This window comes from Tiliqua scincoides, chromosome 8 (assembly GCF_035046505.1).
Source record: "Tiliqua scincoides isolate rTilSci1 chromosome 8, rTilSci1.hap2, whole genome shotgun sequence".
Classification (NCBI taxonomy): domain Eukaryota; kingdom Metazoa; phylum Chordata; class Lepidosauria; order Squamata; family Scincidae; genus Tiliqua; species Tiliqua scincoides.
The window spans coordinates 17132575-17149668 of NC_089828.1; the positions used below are offsets into that span (position 1 = coordinate 17132575).

The 17094-nt window shown below is 44.0% G+C and overlaps 1 protein-coding gene across 3 annotated transcripts in view; it reads left to right on the top strand.

Annotated features, from left to right (window-relative positions):
- Nucleotides 1–16660, top strand: part of BBS4 (Bardet-Biedl syndrome 4) — a 51513-nt gene extending 34853 nt beyond the window's left edge. For all 3 annotated transcript variants that reach the window (XM_066635482.1, XM_066635483.1, XM_066635484.1), the window contains 9 exons: nt 4089–4216; nt 5105–5159; nt 9133–9201; nt 9577–9729; nt 11425–11596; nt 12025–12094; nt 13627–13768; nt 14163–14370; nt 15477–16660. In XM_066635482.1, the coding sequence (XP_066491579.1) occupies nt 4089–4216; nt 5105–5159; nt 9133–9201; nt 9577–9729; nt 11425–11596; nt 12025–12094; nt 13627–13768; nt 14163–14370; nt 15477–15622 (1143 nt within the window). In that variant the 3' untranslated portion in view covers nt 15623–16660. The remainder of the gene's footprint in view (nt 1–4088; nt 4217–5104; nt 5160–9132; nt 9202–9576; nt 9730–11424; nt 11597–12024; nt 12095–13626; nt 13769–14162; nt 14371–15476) is intronic.
- The last annotated feature ends 434 nt before the right edge of the window (nt 16661–17094 follow it).

Genomic DNA, 17094 nt, shown 5'->3' on the forward strand with positions numbered 1-17094 from the left:
TGCTGTCTGTCTGACTGCATAGCTTTTTTGTTGTTGTTGTTGTTGTTTTAGTTAGGGGTCCTTTTAAAAACCCTACACTGTATAGCAGCCCTCTTCTCAAGGGAAGAGAAGGGCAGTGTATGGGGCCCTGGCCTCCTCGCCTTGCTGCTGAACTCGCCCAGATGCTAAACTCTCGTGCCTTACCTGGCACTTAGTTCCCGAGGCACTTAGTTCCCAGAGGCCACATGCGTCTGGAGAGAGCCTCACGCGATGGGAGGCCTAGCTTTATACTCCTGGCTGGCTCCTCCTCCCTCCTTCCTTCCTGATTGAAAGGGGGCTGGCCTTCCCAAGTGAGTTTACAAAAGCTCAGGAAGGCAAAAGGCTACTGATGGGCGTAACCTACTCTGCAGGCTCCTGAATGGACTGCTTGGATTAGCCTAATAGGGCTCTTATCACCTCCTAAAGGTGGTGATTGCTGAATTTCTAAAATGGACTCTGCCTGGGTGGTTGGGAATTGGCCCTTCCTAGGTTCTTTCCCTCCTAGTTCTGTTCTCTTAGGCTGGACTGTTTTTGTAACCTCAAGCTAGTTTTTATTTGGGTTTGTTTAATTATTTATTGCTCTCTAGATCCTGTGTCCTGTGTCCCAATTTACTGAACTGTTTAGGTTATGTTCTAACTTAGATTAAGTTTAACCTGGGTTAAGTATAGGTTTAATTTAAACAAGTCGAAAAACCTGCTTTCCACTTTATCCTCTTCCCTTCCTTCGATTAGGTGCTACCTTAAGTGCAGCTAACTTTCAACTTTGATTTAAGTGCCTGACCCTTGGGCTCTTACTCACAAGTAGGACTCTGCTCTTACTCATGAGTAGGACTCTGCTCCTGCTCAGAGTAGACCTATGTACCTCCCTTAGGTGCTAACTTTTAATTTTGATTTAAGGTTGATTTAAAGGTAAGGTTAAGGTTAGAAGACAGGGAGTTAGAAAGACAAAGCGTTAGAATGAGTACACTTACCTTCTCTTCATCTTCCTCCTCCTCCCCTTCTCCAAAACTCAGAGGTCTACTTGCCTTCTCCTCGCCCAGATGCTAAACTCTCGTGCCTTACCTGGCACTTAGTTCCCGAGGCACTTGGTTCCCAGAGGCCACACGCGTCTGGACAGAGCCTCACGCGATGGGAGGCCTAGCTTTATACTCCTGGCTGGCTCCTCCTCCCTCCTTCCTTCCTGACTGAAAGGGAAACATCCATCTGAAATGTTGTGCAGTTCTTGAAAGACAAAACCTTTCTGTTATTGTAAAAATCTCCTCAGGGGTTTAGAGATAGCCTGCCTAGGTGAACTGCCTTGAATAAAGTCAGAGGAGTAATCCGATGACCAGAAAGGCGGTATATAAATACCAGTGTTGTTATTACTGTATTATAGTCCACCACTAACTGCTGCACCATCTTGATTCTCATGACCGTGCTGAACCACTAATTTCACTGCCTCATGTCAGGCTCCCATGTTTAGGGTTTAAGGAATTATTTTAATGGGTGATAAAGACAATGATTGTGGGAAACATCCATGAAATTATAATATCTTCTGATAACATTGCAGCCCTCATGTTAGAGCATGTTTTGCTTTCTCTGGTGGAAACATTATGCTGACGATGTTTCAGTTAGATTTGTGCAAGGCTTTCTGGTCTTGGAAAGCACACACGTTTGCACTGGGTGATCTTTAATTTTACATGGAGGGCTTCTAGTTTTAGTGTGCCCTCAGTGAGACACTTCCTCACCCGCGTCGCTCACTGTGTGCTCTCTTTGCATTGAGTCACCCAGGCCTATAAAATATAATGATGCCTACAGAGTGTGTTGGCATTTTCACTTTTTGGTAATGAATATCCATCCCATGCTGCATAACTCCTTTTACTTTGTCAGCATCTTGCTCTCCTTTAATGTGCTTGGGGGAAGAAAAAAAAGACCTGCAACCTTTCATACTTGTCCCAGAGGCGGGACTCGGAGGCCATTGTAATCAATGGTTCTCATTGGAGGGGATTAACTATGTGCCTAGGAGGAGCAGTTCTGTTCCTTTGTTGCAGTTCAGCAACCCTTCTGGCTTAATGCTGGGATAAGCAGTTTACAGAGAGATGAGCTATAAAAGCTTCTGTTGGGTTATGTCAGAATGCCAGATGCAAGGGAGGGCACCAGGATGAGGTCTCTTGTTATCTGGTGTGCTCCCTGGGGCATTTGGTGGGCCGCTGTGAGATACAGGAAGCTGGACTAGATGGGCCTATGGCCTGATCCAGTGGGGCTGTTCTTATGTTCTGATGTTCTGTTGCATTCAATCCTAGCATTCCTCACACAACAGCTGATTCTGGCATCTCAGTTCTTTCAGAATTCTTAGTATCAGAAATGCTTCAGGAGGACAAAGGGGAGGGAAAGCATGTGCATCTCTAATCCCAGCGCAAAGCCCACAATATCAGCGTGAAGGGATATCTGAGGAAGGAGAAAGAAGGAAAATCCGATCCTAACTTGCATTGTGCAGGACTTGGGGAGGTGAGGGGAAGAGAGAGGCAAGAGGCTCATCACGTTGGCTCAAAACAAGAAATGGCAATTTTATGAAAGGGCAAGAGGGGAAAGTGCTTGGAAGGAGTCCCCAAGGAGCTCACTGGATTGGCAAAAAGAAAGGAGGAATAAGCAATATTTTGTTTATTTAAAGTATTTATATCTTGCCTCTTCATCCCCAAAAGGACCACCAGGGTAGCATAATAACATCCTTTAAAAACCGTTAAAACAAGATAATAAAGAACACCCACAAAAAGAAGCAGCAAACAGTACACAAGTCACATTTAAACCAATCCCAAAAGCAGAGAACCCAAATACAATTACTGTACATGATCTGGAGTGGTAACCAGAACTGGTTCGTTTTTACCACCTGCTTAAAAACAGGCAATCGCTGAGCCAGCTGGGCCTTTCTAGGGAGGGACTTTCACAACACCAACATCATAATTGAGAAGGCCCTGTCTTGCACCCCTTCCCGGCATGTCTGCCGTGACAGCTTGTGAAGGCTGAATGTGGTACCTAGGCAGGTGCCCATGGGAGAAGGTGGTCCTTCAGAAATCCAGTCTGCAAGCCACATAGAACTCAAAAGCACTGTGAATTGGGTCTGGAAACATTCTGATGGCTTTAAAATTATTATGTATATTATTATCTGGACAGGATGGAGGGCAAAGATGACAGTCAGGCAAGATATTGATTGCACAAATGCTGTTCACTCATTTTCACAAGGATCATAGAATCCTAGTTGAAGGGGACCTTGTAGACCATCTCCTCCAACTCCTGCTCATTGCAAGAAATCCAGAGCTACAGTGTCAGCAACAAATGGCTATCCAATCTCTGCTTGTTAAAGGGAGAGCTCATCACTTCCCTTGGTTCCTTTATTGAATAACCATAGATGCTGTATGTGTCAGGACCAGGATGAAGCTGATGTTGATCCTAGATAGAAGCAGGTACTTGAGGAGGGCCTGTAGTTCAGTAGTAAAGTACATGTATCTCCAATAAAGGGAAGCAGGTAGCAGGGCTGAAGAGAGACATCCGTCTGAGACCTTGGAGAGCTCCTCCTGCCAATCAAGAGGATATAAAACATGGACTTATAGTCTGTCTCAGTAAAAGGTCACTTCATATTTTCACACTTGCTTCTTAGTATAGTGAGAGGCAGTATGGTATAGTGGTCAGAGTGTTGCACTGAGACTGGGGAGACTCTGGTTCATACGTATCTCCACTCTCTCTTTTGGATGCTTTTGGGCCAGTCACTATCTTTCTGCCAACTCAGTTCACAGGATTGTTGTGAGGGTAAAAGACGGAAGCCTATATACACTGCCTTAAGTGGATTATAATGGGAGTAGTAGTAGCCACCAAATCTTTTCAAACCCTGTTACCTTCTGTATTTTTAAGCTTATCGCTGAAAAGAACTTATGTAAAATAAAAGAAACAGAACATCTTTATATGTCCACAAGCTACAGAAATGTACCTGGGAGTGTGAGCTCACTTTTTCCTCAACTCACCAGCATATTAAACTAATGGTAGGGTTGGTTTTGTTTGATATGAAGTTGCCCAATTCATTTGTATTTGCTGTTCAGGCGAAAGATCAGCTAAACAATGCCCTGCAGCTCAACCGACATGATCTGACATACATGACGTTGGGGAAAATTCACCTGTTGGAGGGGGACACAGAGAAGGCCATTGAAGTTTATAAGAAGGCAGTGGAGTAAGTAACCATTTCTTCCCTTGCCGTTAGGGGACTGAAATTGAAGTCCTTGTGTATGATTGTAAAGGCTTGAAAAAAGCCTGTTTTGACCTAGTCTGCTATTTTGGATGGCCACCCACTCCAGCTATAGGAATTGGTCAATTGAAATAATTGACACAAAAGCCCTTCCGTGCACTTTAGGAGCACATGGATGCACATACCCTCAGAATCAAATAAGTGCAATCGGCCAGAACTACAGAAATAGCATTGTTGGGATAGACCAAGACACTTATTTCATTTCTGAATGCTAATGTAACCTACCTGCGCTCCGTCTCCAGAACTGATCCTGGACGGCTGAGAATCCTTTGCTGAAATTCTCAGTGAGCTGGAAGCTACTTGTCTACTGCAGTGCCCATAGTCAGTAAAAGCTTTTGGTGGATTGGGTGCCATGGCTGATTAAGTACTAGGTGATATGATTCCTGCCAATGTCGTTTGCCAAAATTTCTGCTCAAGCCGGGACACACTCAGTACTGATGACCGCTGCATCAGGGGCGGTGGACACCACATTATAAACCACCTAGGTTTATTGCATATGTATATAAAAATTCCTATAAAGAAATAAATGTTCCTTTCTGCAAGGTTAAGGCTGGTCCTACCATTAGGCTGGAAGAGGCAGACTGTTTTTTAAGTGGCAGACTTGTGATCACTGTTAAAGGGCAGCAAATGGTCAATTATTGAGTATCAGTTCTATTTTTATCACCATTTGACTTTTCTGCCTCCAGCCCCCAAATGTTTTGCGCTCTCTCTGTGCAGTGCTCCTTTCTTCCCATGTATAACAGTGGATGCTGTTCTTGTCTTGATGCTGGCACCGAACTGCTTAAGAACTCCTGGGTCTTTTTTGTATTTCAGGTTCTCCCCAGAGAACACAGAGCTCCTTACAACGTTGGGCTTGCTATACCTGCAGGTATGGGCAGCTGCCGGTTGGTTAACTGTTCAGTGTGGCCCAGCACGTGGTTGCTGATCCCGTGCAGTGGAGCCACAGCAAAAATGTTTGGCAAGCAGTGGCCCTACTGCTGCCGCCTGTTCTCTCAACAGGTATAATAAAGTAACAGTTTTGTGAGTTTTCTCCCTAGAAAAGGGCCTTGGAACTGCTGGATACAAAGCCATCTTAAATAACTTTCAGAACTGATCTGAAAGAGATTGAGTCCTAATTCTGGCTCCTGGGAACCTTGCATTTTCAAGAACACAGTGGTTTAAATAGCCCTATACTACACCTCTCAAGTTAATTCCTAGGGGTCAAATGATAAAATATAGTATGAGAGTTATATCATTGGAACACCTGATGTTTTTCGTTGTAGGATTTTTTTTTAAAGCAGCCATGGTCCAGGTAGTGATTTGCTTTGTAGTCACAAGGGGAGCTGAATTGCAGCCCAATCCTATCCGACTTTCCACCTCCAGTGTCGCCACAATGCAGCCCTGTGGTAAGAGAACACGTTTCCATACCTTGAGAAGGCCACAGTGACTGCCCCCCCACCACAGGATGTAGTGCACACCCCACTGGCACAACTGCACCAGCACTGGAAAATGGAATAGGATTGGGCCCTTAATCATTTGCCCAATCAGATTCTTCCCAAATGCTATTTGCTGTGGAGAAGAAACCATAAGAGCCTAATATTTGTGTCCGGAAGCCTTACTTCTGTGGCTAATGGTAGGAGTTTGTGTGTGTGAGAGAGTGAGAGAGAAATTTTAAGTTGACAAATACGTGCGGGGGGGGGGGGGAAGGTTGATGTTCCTGCCCTGTCCTGCCCTGTATAGCTGGTTTATTTGTTTCAACTCTCAAGATATTTTTCTTTTTCAATCATGAAAGTCCTGTATTGTGGCTAGTTTGGAAAAGGAACCGGCAGAGGGAAGAGCTTTGGAGCCACACTGGAACTTACAGGTCACAACTTGGAGATGATGGGGGTTAGCTAGTGATGGGCCAAGTCCAAATGCCCTTGCCTTCGGGCATCCCTGAGGTGCAGGGCCATCTTGGAAGAGACACTGACCTTGTGCTATTTCTGTGGAGGTTGGTCCCTACCCTACGCTCCCTCAAGAGATCATTCAAGACCTGGGCATTTTTGTACAGAGGATATGGTTTTTCAGTGCAGATGTTGGTTTTGTTGGTGCTGCTTTTCATTTTATTGTGTCTGCCTTTTTTTGATGCCCCTCTGTTTTGTATTGTTATAAACCACCTTTGGCTCTCTAAGGGCAGGAAAAACAGGGCAGAAATATTTTAGAGTAAAAATGAAGTTCTCTTGCTTGCCTTGTAATATTTTTAATATTTCTGAGCATTCTGGGGAGGTTCTTAGGTTTTTCTCTCAGACCAGAATTTTTCCTAACTTGAAAATCCTTGTCCCCCAGCCCTTGCTGTCATCTTCTCTTGTCCTTGCCAGGATAATTTTGCTTGAGGAGTGGGGAACTAGTAGGAAGGCCTGGCTGATGTGGAAAAACACCATTCTTACTTGGGCACAGATTCTAAGCTGTGGATATCACCTTAATAGGCTCTCGATTTCCAAATCATGGGAGCTCATATTCTGCCATTCCTGTTTTGGCTCTATCCAGATGGACTACATGATGACAGGGACTGTGGTTTCACATCAGACTTGATGTACCTAACCAGATAAAAGAGCAGAGCTGGGCAAGCAGAAGCTTGTCTGTCACTCTGATGTGTATGTGATAGAGTTGCTTCCAGGTATTTAGTATGCTTACTAAATACTTAGTAAGTCTTGAAAAACAGGTGCAGAGAATTCTTGGCAAGTGTTCAGCTCTCGCTCTTAACTTAGTGTGTAAAGCTTCCTGGGAATAAATAGATAGCACTACTGCATGGAGCTAAAAGTTTCATCTGTACACTTATTCTGCAAAGTCTCTGCTTTTGCCAAGTTTTTGAAACCTGGGTGTACTTTTAATGTTGGTATCCTTTTGAAAGTGGGCAGAATTCCTGCAGCGAATGTTCTCGTCTCTTCCCAGAAGTCTCTGTAAAGGCCCAAGAGAATACTAGGCCAACAGAGCAGTTTTTCTGGAAGAGATTGGTGGTTATGGCTTATAATTCCCTTGGGTCAGGGAAGGTATTTTGGTGGTCCAGAGATAATCGGGCTCTAACCCAACAAAGCCCAAGGATCTTATTGAGAGGGTCTTAGGGCGCAATCCTAACCAACTTCCCAGCACCAAGGTAAGGGCGACTCAGCTCTGAGGCAAGGGAACAAACATTCCTTTACCAAACATTCCCTGCCCCCCAACTGCAGGATGCAGCACATGCCCCATCATTGGCATCCTTCAGTCTTGGAAGACTATGGTATTGTGCTCTGAAAAGTGGTTCTGGAACGGTGTCTAGTGTGGCTGAAAAGGCCAATTCGGGCGTGACAATCCCTTCCACACTGGGAGCAAATGTAGTCTGTCCCTGGTGTGTCTCCCTGGCTACGGGCCTTCCTTCTTTGCCTCTTTGCCTCAGTCTGTGGGCAAGTGTCTCTTCAAACTGGGAGAGGCCATGCTGCACAGCCTGCCTCCAAGTGGGACGCTCAGAGGCCAAGGTTTCCCACCTGTTGAGGTCCACTCCTAAGGCCTTCAGATCCCTCTTGCAGATGTCCTTGTATCACAGCTGTGGTCTACCTGTAGGGCGCTTTCCTTGCACGAGTTCTCCATAGAGGAGATCCTTTGGGATCCGGCCATCATCCATTCTCACGACATGACCAAGCCAACGTAGGTGTTTCTGTTTCAGCAGTGCATACATGCTAGGGATTCCAGCTTGTTCCAGGACTGTGTTGTTTAGAACTTTGTCCTGCCAGGTGATGCCGAGAATGCGTCGGAGGCAGCGCATGTGGAAAGCGTTCAGTTTCCTCTCCTGTTGTGAGCGAAGAGTCCATGACTCGCTGCAGTACAGAAGTAGACCTGGATCTTGGTATGTGCAATCCTAGCACATGCCCCATTGGCACAGTTCTGTCAGAGCTGGAAAGTTGGTTAGGATTTGGGCCATAGCCACTGTTTGAGAGTGAGGCTGAGAGACACCAATGCTGACCTTATAAAACTTCAATTATGTAGAGGCTTGAGAATTTATTATTTGTTCACTAATTTATACCTATGTTATTGAGCTAATGTTGCCACCACCCATTCATACTCACGCAGGTGTACAACCAGAGTGGCCAGCTCTAATGTAGAACAGTCTTTGAGGCTGGAGTTCTGGCATGTACCCACTGCCTCTACCTTTGGTTTAGTGATCTCCTGTGAGCTAAAATTTGTACTTTTTAACTCTTCTTGCCAACCCTTATTTTTCAGCTCCTGGCATTGCACCCTTCTCTTTACCACTATCCATCTGCCAGTTCAGCATTCTCCTCCCTTGGCAGTTTGAGGACCTTTCAACAGGCCCAACTGACCAGTTATCCCTTTATTGCCCCTATCCTCCTTTATCCTTGGTTCAGCAGTTGTTTGTGGCACCATCAATGTTGTATGATGTATTTGGAGTCTTTCCCTGGGAGCAACAGGCCAGTCTGCATTCCTGGGACCTCATTCTTTCTTGAAGCTGGAGAACGTCCAGTTGTCTGCTTCAAGCATATTGGAACAGCAGCAATTTCAACCATTTTCTTTGGTTCATACCAAAAGCACATGTGCATTCCCACACAGATACCAGCATCCAGCTTGATCATCATCATCTAACATCTGTTCAATGGCAAAACACAACCTGACTTGTGCTTTATGGTTCTGGTTTTATGAACACCATTGGGATGGAAACGAAGTTTTTGCTAATTTGTTGTGATTCTTGGAGGCACTTACAGTAGTTAGAGTGCAACAGGAAGCAACTTCTTTGGATATAGTGACAGTGGAATGAGATGCAGCCATTAATGTATTGTATTTCATTTGCTTAAGTCTTGGTGTTTGGTTCACCTGATTTTTTTTCTTTTTTTTAGCTTGGCGTCTATCAAAAGGCCTTTGAACATCTTGGGAATGCACTCACCTATGATCCCAGCAACTATAAGGTACCTTGGGGGATATAAAAGTATCGCATTGTTGGTTGAAACAGAGGGATATTGGTAACCTGAGCTTTTGGGAAAGCAAGATGCATGTCGGTAAATGGGAACCCAAGTAAGTGAGTGAACATGCTGCTCAAAAAGTAATGGAGGGGGAACCATCTATACCTGGACTGTTTCCTAGTGCTTGTTCCTGCCTCCCTTCCCCAACGAGGTTTCAAATGTCTCCAGCTTTAGATGCATTCCTGATCCCCAGTGAAAGGTTACATTTTCAGAACACTGGATGGAGAAACATCTTTGCTTCACTTTCACTTTCCTCCATTTGGTGGAATGACCAGTTTCTTAGCTAACAACCAGTAAGTGTTTGTTTGTTTCATCTTAAAGGCTATTTTGGCAGCTGGCAGTATGATGCAGACACATGGAGACTTTGATGTGGCGCTCACCAAGTACCGAGTGGTCGCTTGTGCTGCACCTGAAAGCCCCCCTCTCTGGAATAACATTGGAATGTGTTTCTTTGGCAAGAAGAAATATGTGGCGGTATTTGTGTTTTTCTTGCTTCCTTTTTTCCATATGTTTTTGACTAACATAAAGCACAGGGACCCTCAAATACTTGAACTAGACTCTGTGCTTGCCACCACTCGCTTCCTTCCCCTCTGCCCCACAAATCCACTGGCAGGCCTTGAGGCCTCTTGGATTTTTCATTTGTGCTGAGTGTGGAGAAGTCAAGAAGCCCAAGTCCATCCTGCTGATTCTTACCCTCTCCATACCTCCAAAGCAAAGGAGAAAAATCCTTGCCTCTCTCTTGCGCCCTATGGTACGCAGATGGCTGGAGGGAGAGGCTTAGCTTATTTGCAGTGATGTTTGGAGAAGATTTAAAAACAGTAGGAAACCTGCTGTTTCTTTCCTTCCTGCCCCAGCATAGCTGAGGAAGGGGACTTACATTGCTGTGGTGCCAGAAGGCCAGGGACATTTGACCCTGGCAAGCTGGATGGAAAATTTGTGGACTTCAGGTCAAACACTGGTGCCTTGTTTGTTTAGCTTTTTGCCTTTGGTGGTACACAAAACTTTTTATTTTCCTATATTCTTTGCCGTTCAGGTTGCTCAGTTACTCCATCACTGAGCTGAGAGCTATATGCTCTAGTGTATTCTTCCCCACTCCCCACAAGTTGTCTCTTCTCGGCTGTCTTTTTAATCCCACAGAAGTATTGAGCTGCATATAGATATTAAATCTCATCAAAACTTTCTAGCTACCCATAGAACAGATTGCAAATTTATATCTTAGGCCAATAGTTGCATTTTAATGGAATTTTCAGAAAATTGTCTCATTGTTTTCCAGTCTCTTATGAGAACTTACAACTTTGTAGACACTACAGTTGTTTAATTGCTCCGCTGCATGTTGTGGGCTGTCTGGGGACCATGATGCAACAGAGAGGTAAGTGAAATGATTTTTTACTTACCTACTCTGCTGTGCCATGGCTTCCAATGGTTGGTTGGTTGGTTGGCAACCTTCAGTCTCGAAAGACTATGGTATAAGCCTACAGCACCCAGTATTCCCAAGCGGTCTCCCATCCAAGTACTAACCAGGCCTGACCCTGCTTAGCTTCCGAGATCAGACGAGATCGGTCTACTTAGATCTGCACCAGCCCTTTGGCTGCTATAAGTCCAAGTGAGCCCAAGGACTGGAAGGGAGGACTGAATATTCGTACACTCTGCTGATATTGCCCCTGCCCCAATCTTCCTTGTCCACAGCCCACCTCTGCTGCCAACTTACCAGTACTGGTGGTGGCAGGGCACTCCAGTGGCACGTGGTCACCAGCCATTCACCCTGGTGGCTCCACATGCTGTCACTGCAGCTGCCTCACCAGTGGGCTGGGCCTTCTGCTGACATAATGCGAGTTCCATCAGTGAAAGGCCCAGATAGGATTGGGACATGAGTTCTGTTAAGACCAAGACAAATAGACTAGCATATAGATGTTCTATATTTAACTATGTCTGCTGACTCTTAAAATGAAAAAATAAAAGAATCTATGTTTTTAAATAAATACATCATCCATCTGAGTCCAAAGATCAACTCTCAGTTGGCTATAATGAGGTCACTGGGTTACCATTATTGGAGAGTGATTAGAGTGCATTGTGGCTTTACTTTCTCTTCAGTGAGGATTGACAGCTGGGCAGCAGTTGCAGAAAGCCGTTGTCTTCTCTCTTATTGAGTGGAGCTATTTTCCTCTGCAGGCCATCAGCTGCCTAAAACGAGCAAACTATCTTGCACCTTTTGACTGGAAGATTCTATACAACCTGGGGCTGGTCCACCTGACAATGCAGCAGCATGCCTCTGCCTTCCACTTCATCAGTGCTGCTGTTCACCTCCAGCCAAAATTAGGAGAACTCTATATGCTCTTGGCAGGTAACAACTCGTACCGTCCTTAACCAGTTATTGCAACAAAATTTCATTGTGACCTCTCCCCTGCTGGCAACATTCATATACTAGTATTCATACCAAACATGAATTTCCAGTCTTAATTGTTTGATTCTTCCCCATAATTGCTCATGATTGTTTTTCCCAGTCTGGGGCACTCTGGTCAAGAGATTGTCATGCCCTAAGGCAGACTCTGTCAACATGGGGATTAGTGTCCATGTTCAGTGCTTTATTACATGAACTAGTGTGGCTTGAAACGAAATCACTAATTCCCAAGTGTCTTCTCTTGGCCACTGCACTATACCAGTCCTTAATGCTTGACAAAAGGTTGAAATTATGTTCATCTTTCACAAAGGCATGAAGAGCTAAATCTGTAAGCTCTGCTAACTAAATTTGTCCTGTTTTTCCTGATTCAGTTGCATTGACAAATCTTGAGGATGCTGAAAATGCCAAGCTAGCGTATCAAAAAGCCACAGCACTGGACACGTAAGTGTTCTTTGGCCAGCTACAAGGGGAAAGCCTTGTTGTTAAAAGTGCTCTGTCTCTACCAACCAGAAGGTGACACCACAGAGCACACATTTTCATCTGCTCATGCTAGACTTTACAGCTGGTAATATTGTGCTCTCTTTTTTCTTGTTACGTGTAGCATACTCTTCCTCATTTTTAAAAAATGAAAGCAGCCTTGAGCAAGAAGCAGCCTGGTGTGGGTGCTTCCCTCTTGCCTTACAAGCTTTTATCATCTGTACATGAATCACTGCTTGGTGTGGTGGTGGTCAGTTGTGCCATGTGTCTGCATCAGGTCTGATTAATTCATTCTGTGACTCTATATGCAAGGCTCAGCAGAATTTTCTACCTTCAAGGGAGACACTCCCAGGACAGTGAATTATGCAGAGAACATATGGTTCTTTCTTTTATTCACTCTGAAAGTAAACATTTTTGGGTGTAGGAGTGATATGTGCTTTTAAAATATTATTTTAGCTAGATAGTTGTTTTTAAGCTCTTTGTGCCTCAGACCTTTGACATTGGGTAGGTCAGAAATATACTAATTCAGTGGGTAGGTCAGAGTTTAAAACTTGGCCAAATACAAGCAGCTTTGCCATGCATCAGCAAGCAGGCCCTGTTGCAACTTTGCACTCATTTGAACTTGAAACCAGCCACTCTTGTGGTTGGGGTTCTCCAGTTCCATGGAGCTCATTTAGCTTGTTTCACTGTCTAGTCTTTATTTTTATTATTATTAACAGTATTTATATACCGCTTTTCAACTAAAAGTTCACAAAGTGGTTTACAGAGAAAAATCAAATAACTAAATGGCTCCCTGTCCCCAAAGGGCTCACAATCTAAAAAGATGCAAAAGAACACCAGCAGACAGCCACTAGAACAGGCACTGCTGGGGTGAGATGGGCCAGTTACTCTCCCCCTGATAAAAAAAGGAGCACCTACTTGAAAAAGTGCCTCTTACCCAATTAGCTTTATGAACAGTCAGGCTCCAAGGATGCTAGCTCATTGCATGCTCCCAGGCATTTTGCAAACAGCAGGATGAGGCATCTAGCCCTGCCCTAGGAATCCTATGTTTTTTTAATTAATCACTTTTCTAGCTGTAGCTTTTGGAGGTAAATTTAGAAAGGGATAAGTAGCATCTGCTACAACACCTAAGAAGTTGTGATTGTCTGGGAGTGATTATGAGTGAACCTCACTCTGTCCTGCTCTTTGTTCTTCTCCACAATCCTCTTGCCCAACATACTGTATTGGTTTTGCCATCACTGTACTCCCTTTTACTGTTTAATTTTCCAGTATCATAGTTGTACATTTGACTAACTAGAGTGCAGAAGTTGGGAGGTTGCCTTTCAGTAAATTAAGGCTCCTCTACAAGATACCCTACAGGTGGTACTCCTTGCCTGTCTACTTTTGACTGTAGTATTTGGTAGCAACTTAAGTCATTCACCTGCCTTTGGCCCCAGCATCTATGGTACTAATTTTTCAATTCCATCCATCTATGCTTTGTTTCTTCTGGACTATAGGTGCAACCCTCTGGTAAATCTGAACTATGCAATCCTGCTCTATAATCAAGGGGATAAAAAGGAATCTGCTTGCCAGTATGAAGAGATGGAAAAAAAGGTCAATACATTGAAGGAGAGCAGCAATTTGGAGTTTGACATTGAGGTATGTTGGTTAAACTACTGAGCACTTCCAAGCAGTTAGATATGAGACCAAAGAGATAAGCCAAACTCCCAACTGCTTGAACTTAATAGAAAAGATTCTTTATTTGTAACTGAAGTCATCTCTATTGCTGAAACAGATTTAACCTTTAGTACCGTATTTACCCAAGTTGGTAGACTTCATGGTCCTTGAATCCTACAGTAGCTATTTGGATGGATGGGATGATATACTTAAAACAGCATTTTCTGCTATATATACCTTTTACTCCATGTATACATCTTCCTAGCTTATATCTCCTCTCCTTTACCTTCAGGGGAATAAAGTTTGATGTCAGGAAGCCCTGCTGTAGGGTTTGAGCAAAGATTTAGCTTTCATGCAATTTCTCTTACCTGGGTAGATGGTGGATGTAGCCCAGAAATTGGCTGCTGCCTTACAGCTGGGGGAGAGTTCAGTCTGGAGTAAACCTGCTAAAGATTCCAAATCAAAGCAACGTGGGACAGAATCCAGCAAGTCGTCCAGCACCCAGCCTCTCGGTTCTAATCAGGCCTTGGGACAGGCCATGTCTTCTGCAGCGGGATATGGAAAGACCATGCAGCTTCTTCCAGGTACATTTGGCTTTGAAACATTTTGGGTTAAGCAAGACAGGGGTCCATCTTCCCAACTGTCTGAATAGTAGAGGTGTCACTAGGTGTTACCCAGGAAACTCGTACAACAGTTTAGCCTCCAAGGGTTCCAGACTTAATAGCAGAAAAAGTTTTTAGTGGGACTCCTACAGACTACTGAAAAAATGTTTATTGTGGATCATGCAAGTGGCCTTAATGTTTACATTACTTACCATGTGATTTGGCTCAATTAAATCAACTGGGCTAAACTGTGTACTGAGCAGCATGAAGTTATTAAAAGGTCCCTGAATAGCATGGTATAAATATCTTTGGTAGTGACTCTCCTGGGACATGTTTAACTCTGCCTTAGTTGGGATCTCAGCTGTGAGCACAGGAGATTTCTAAAAGATCACATAAGCTTCTGAACTGCCAGGTTGATAACACAATTCTAGGGTCTTTAATAAAATAGCAATAGAATAAGAAAAAAAAAAGGGAACAGATGAAAGGTAATAGTAGAAGATAAAGGGAAATGCTTAGAGGAATTAGAAGATATACATACTAGCAGAAATATGAAAAGGAAAAAACCAGAAACAAAACCCATAACAGGGAACAGAGCAGAAATTCAAAGGCTGGGAAAGCTTTGAGGCAGGGGAAAGGGGAGAAAAAATTTGGGAGAGAGCAGCAGGGGCGTAAGTCCAAATGAGCAGAGAAAATATAGACAGGAAAAAGGTTGACAGATTATAAAGCCAGAAAAAGAGTGTTTTATATCTTGTTTTGCTTTAGTTGAATTCTTTTATACTTCAATTTCTCACTTAAGCATTAAAAGGTGCCTCATTCATAATTGCAAACCCAGTTACAGTGAGCAAGGTGTTCCTGATATGTCATTTTCTCAATCCACCTTCTTAACCAAGGTTACATTTAGCAAAAGTTATATACAGTACTGCAGTTTACTAGTTATCTTCCTAGTATAGTAAAGGAAGAAGCAATACAGGCCCTCCAGTGATATTATGCATTTCACTGTTCATACACTACATTTGAAGCTGGAATTGTCCCTCTATGGTTACAGCAGAGCAGACATTACTAGATTTATGCTCATTTTCATTTCCTAGGTGCTGGGACTCATCTGGGAAAGCCTCCCTCCCTGCCACTGAAGCATGATCCTGACTCTGAGTCTGGCCTTATGGAGGCTACATCTCCCTCAGAGATGGAAGAGCAAAGAACAAATCAGCCAAGAGGTCAAGACAAGGAATCTTGAAAAGAGAACAACATAGACAGCTTGTAGCACAGTAGAACATTTTTCAGGGTGAATAGGTGCACAGGCAGATGTGCTTTTTATTGTCCTCTAAAACTAGAGCAAGATTTGTGGAATGCCTGCTCTTCCAATTTCTGCCCAATGTTGCATGTACACAACAGGGACCAAATGTGTATACCTGTGGGCCGGGCAAAAATGGGTTAAGGCAAATTGGAAGATTGGGCATTGTAAAAGTCTATCCTCCGTATTCCACATACAGAAAAATTAAAGATGTAATCAAGAGAACTTGGGATCTGCAAGCAGCCTTTTTTTTGGAGGCAGCCAACCCATAAACAGACTTCTTGGGCAGAGACCATCCTAATGGGGTACCCTACCAGTTGAAGTTTCAGCTAACCTGTCCATGTTTCTGGTAGCTTTGACTTGCCTTCCTTAACACATCTGCACCATCAGTCTGCTGTTAGCTGCTGGAGGTTGACCAGTGACACCTGCTGCAACCCTCAAGCCAACACCTTGTCCAGGATTGTCAATCTTGGGGTTAGGTCCAGCTGCTTTAGCTGCTCTAGCATCAGGCTCTCTACTACTACTTGAGATGGAAAATAACAGGTTCCTGCCTGAGTGGCCTAGGTAATGGACAAGCAGTACCCTCCCCTCTTACTGAATTGTGGAATGTATTACTTTTGTACTTATGTGGCAGAAGAAAGCTACCTTGTATATAAGGAAAGCCACTTTTAAACAATTGTAAATAGACTTTGCAATCAGGATAATGAATTGAAGCCTGTTCTGTAGATTTTGCTTTTTTCCCCCTTCTATGTTTCTTAGAAGCCAGATCTCTCTTGGCATTTGAGAATCAGTTGCAGTGGGGAAGGCCAGTGCAGTGACCCCAATGTTCTACCATATAAATGAGCAAAGTCCACTTGACCTGTTGAGGCTGTCATTCTACTTGAGGATCTGTTGTGTGTGTGTGTGGGGCATGCTGTTAATCTGATCTGCCAGATATAGTGACTGAACTGTGGCTTTCTGATAAAGAGTAATAGAACCTTTTGGATTTTCTCTACTTCTCATCTATAATGTATTTGCTCTACAGCACCGGTCTCCAACCTGGAGACTGCTGCACACCAGGAATGCCTTCCCTGGCATGACTAGTGCTTACTGTTCCAGCATGCCGTGGCTCTTCATATCCCCAGATCGGGATGATGCAACGCTCTGGCCAGCTCTGTCTGTTGTGTAATGCCCCAAGTAGGCATTGCACCTGGATTTCCAGGCAGACACAACTGCCCAGAGTATTGCATCATTCCAATCTAGGGACATGGAGAGCCATGGCATCCCAGAATAGTAAGTGCTGGTTATGGAGGGAAAGGATTCACCCAAACCCTGGATCTAGCCCATGGGTTGATGTTTGGAGGGAGCTGCTCTACAGCAATAGAGCTACATCTGAACTGAGCTCCAGTAACAAATTCTCACACCGCTACCCTGAA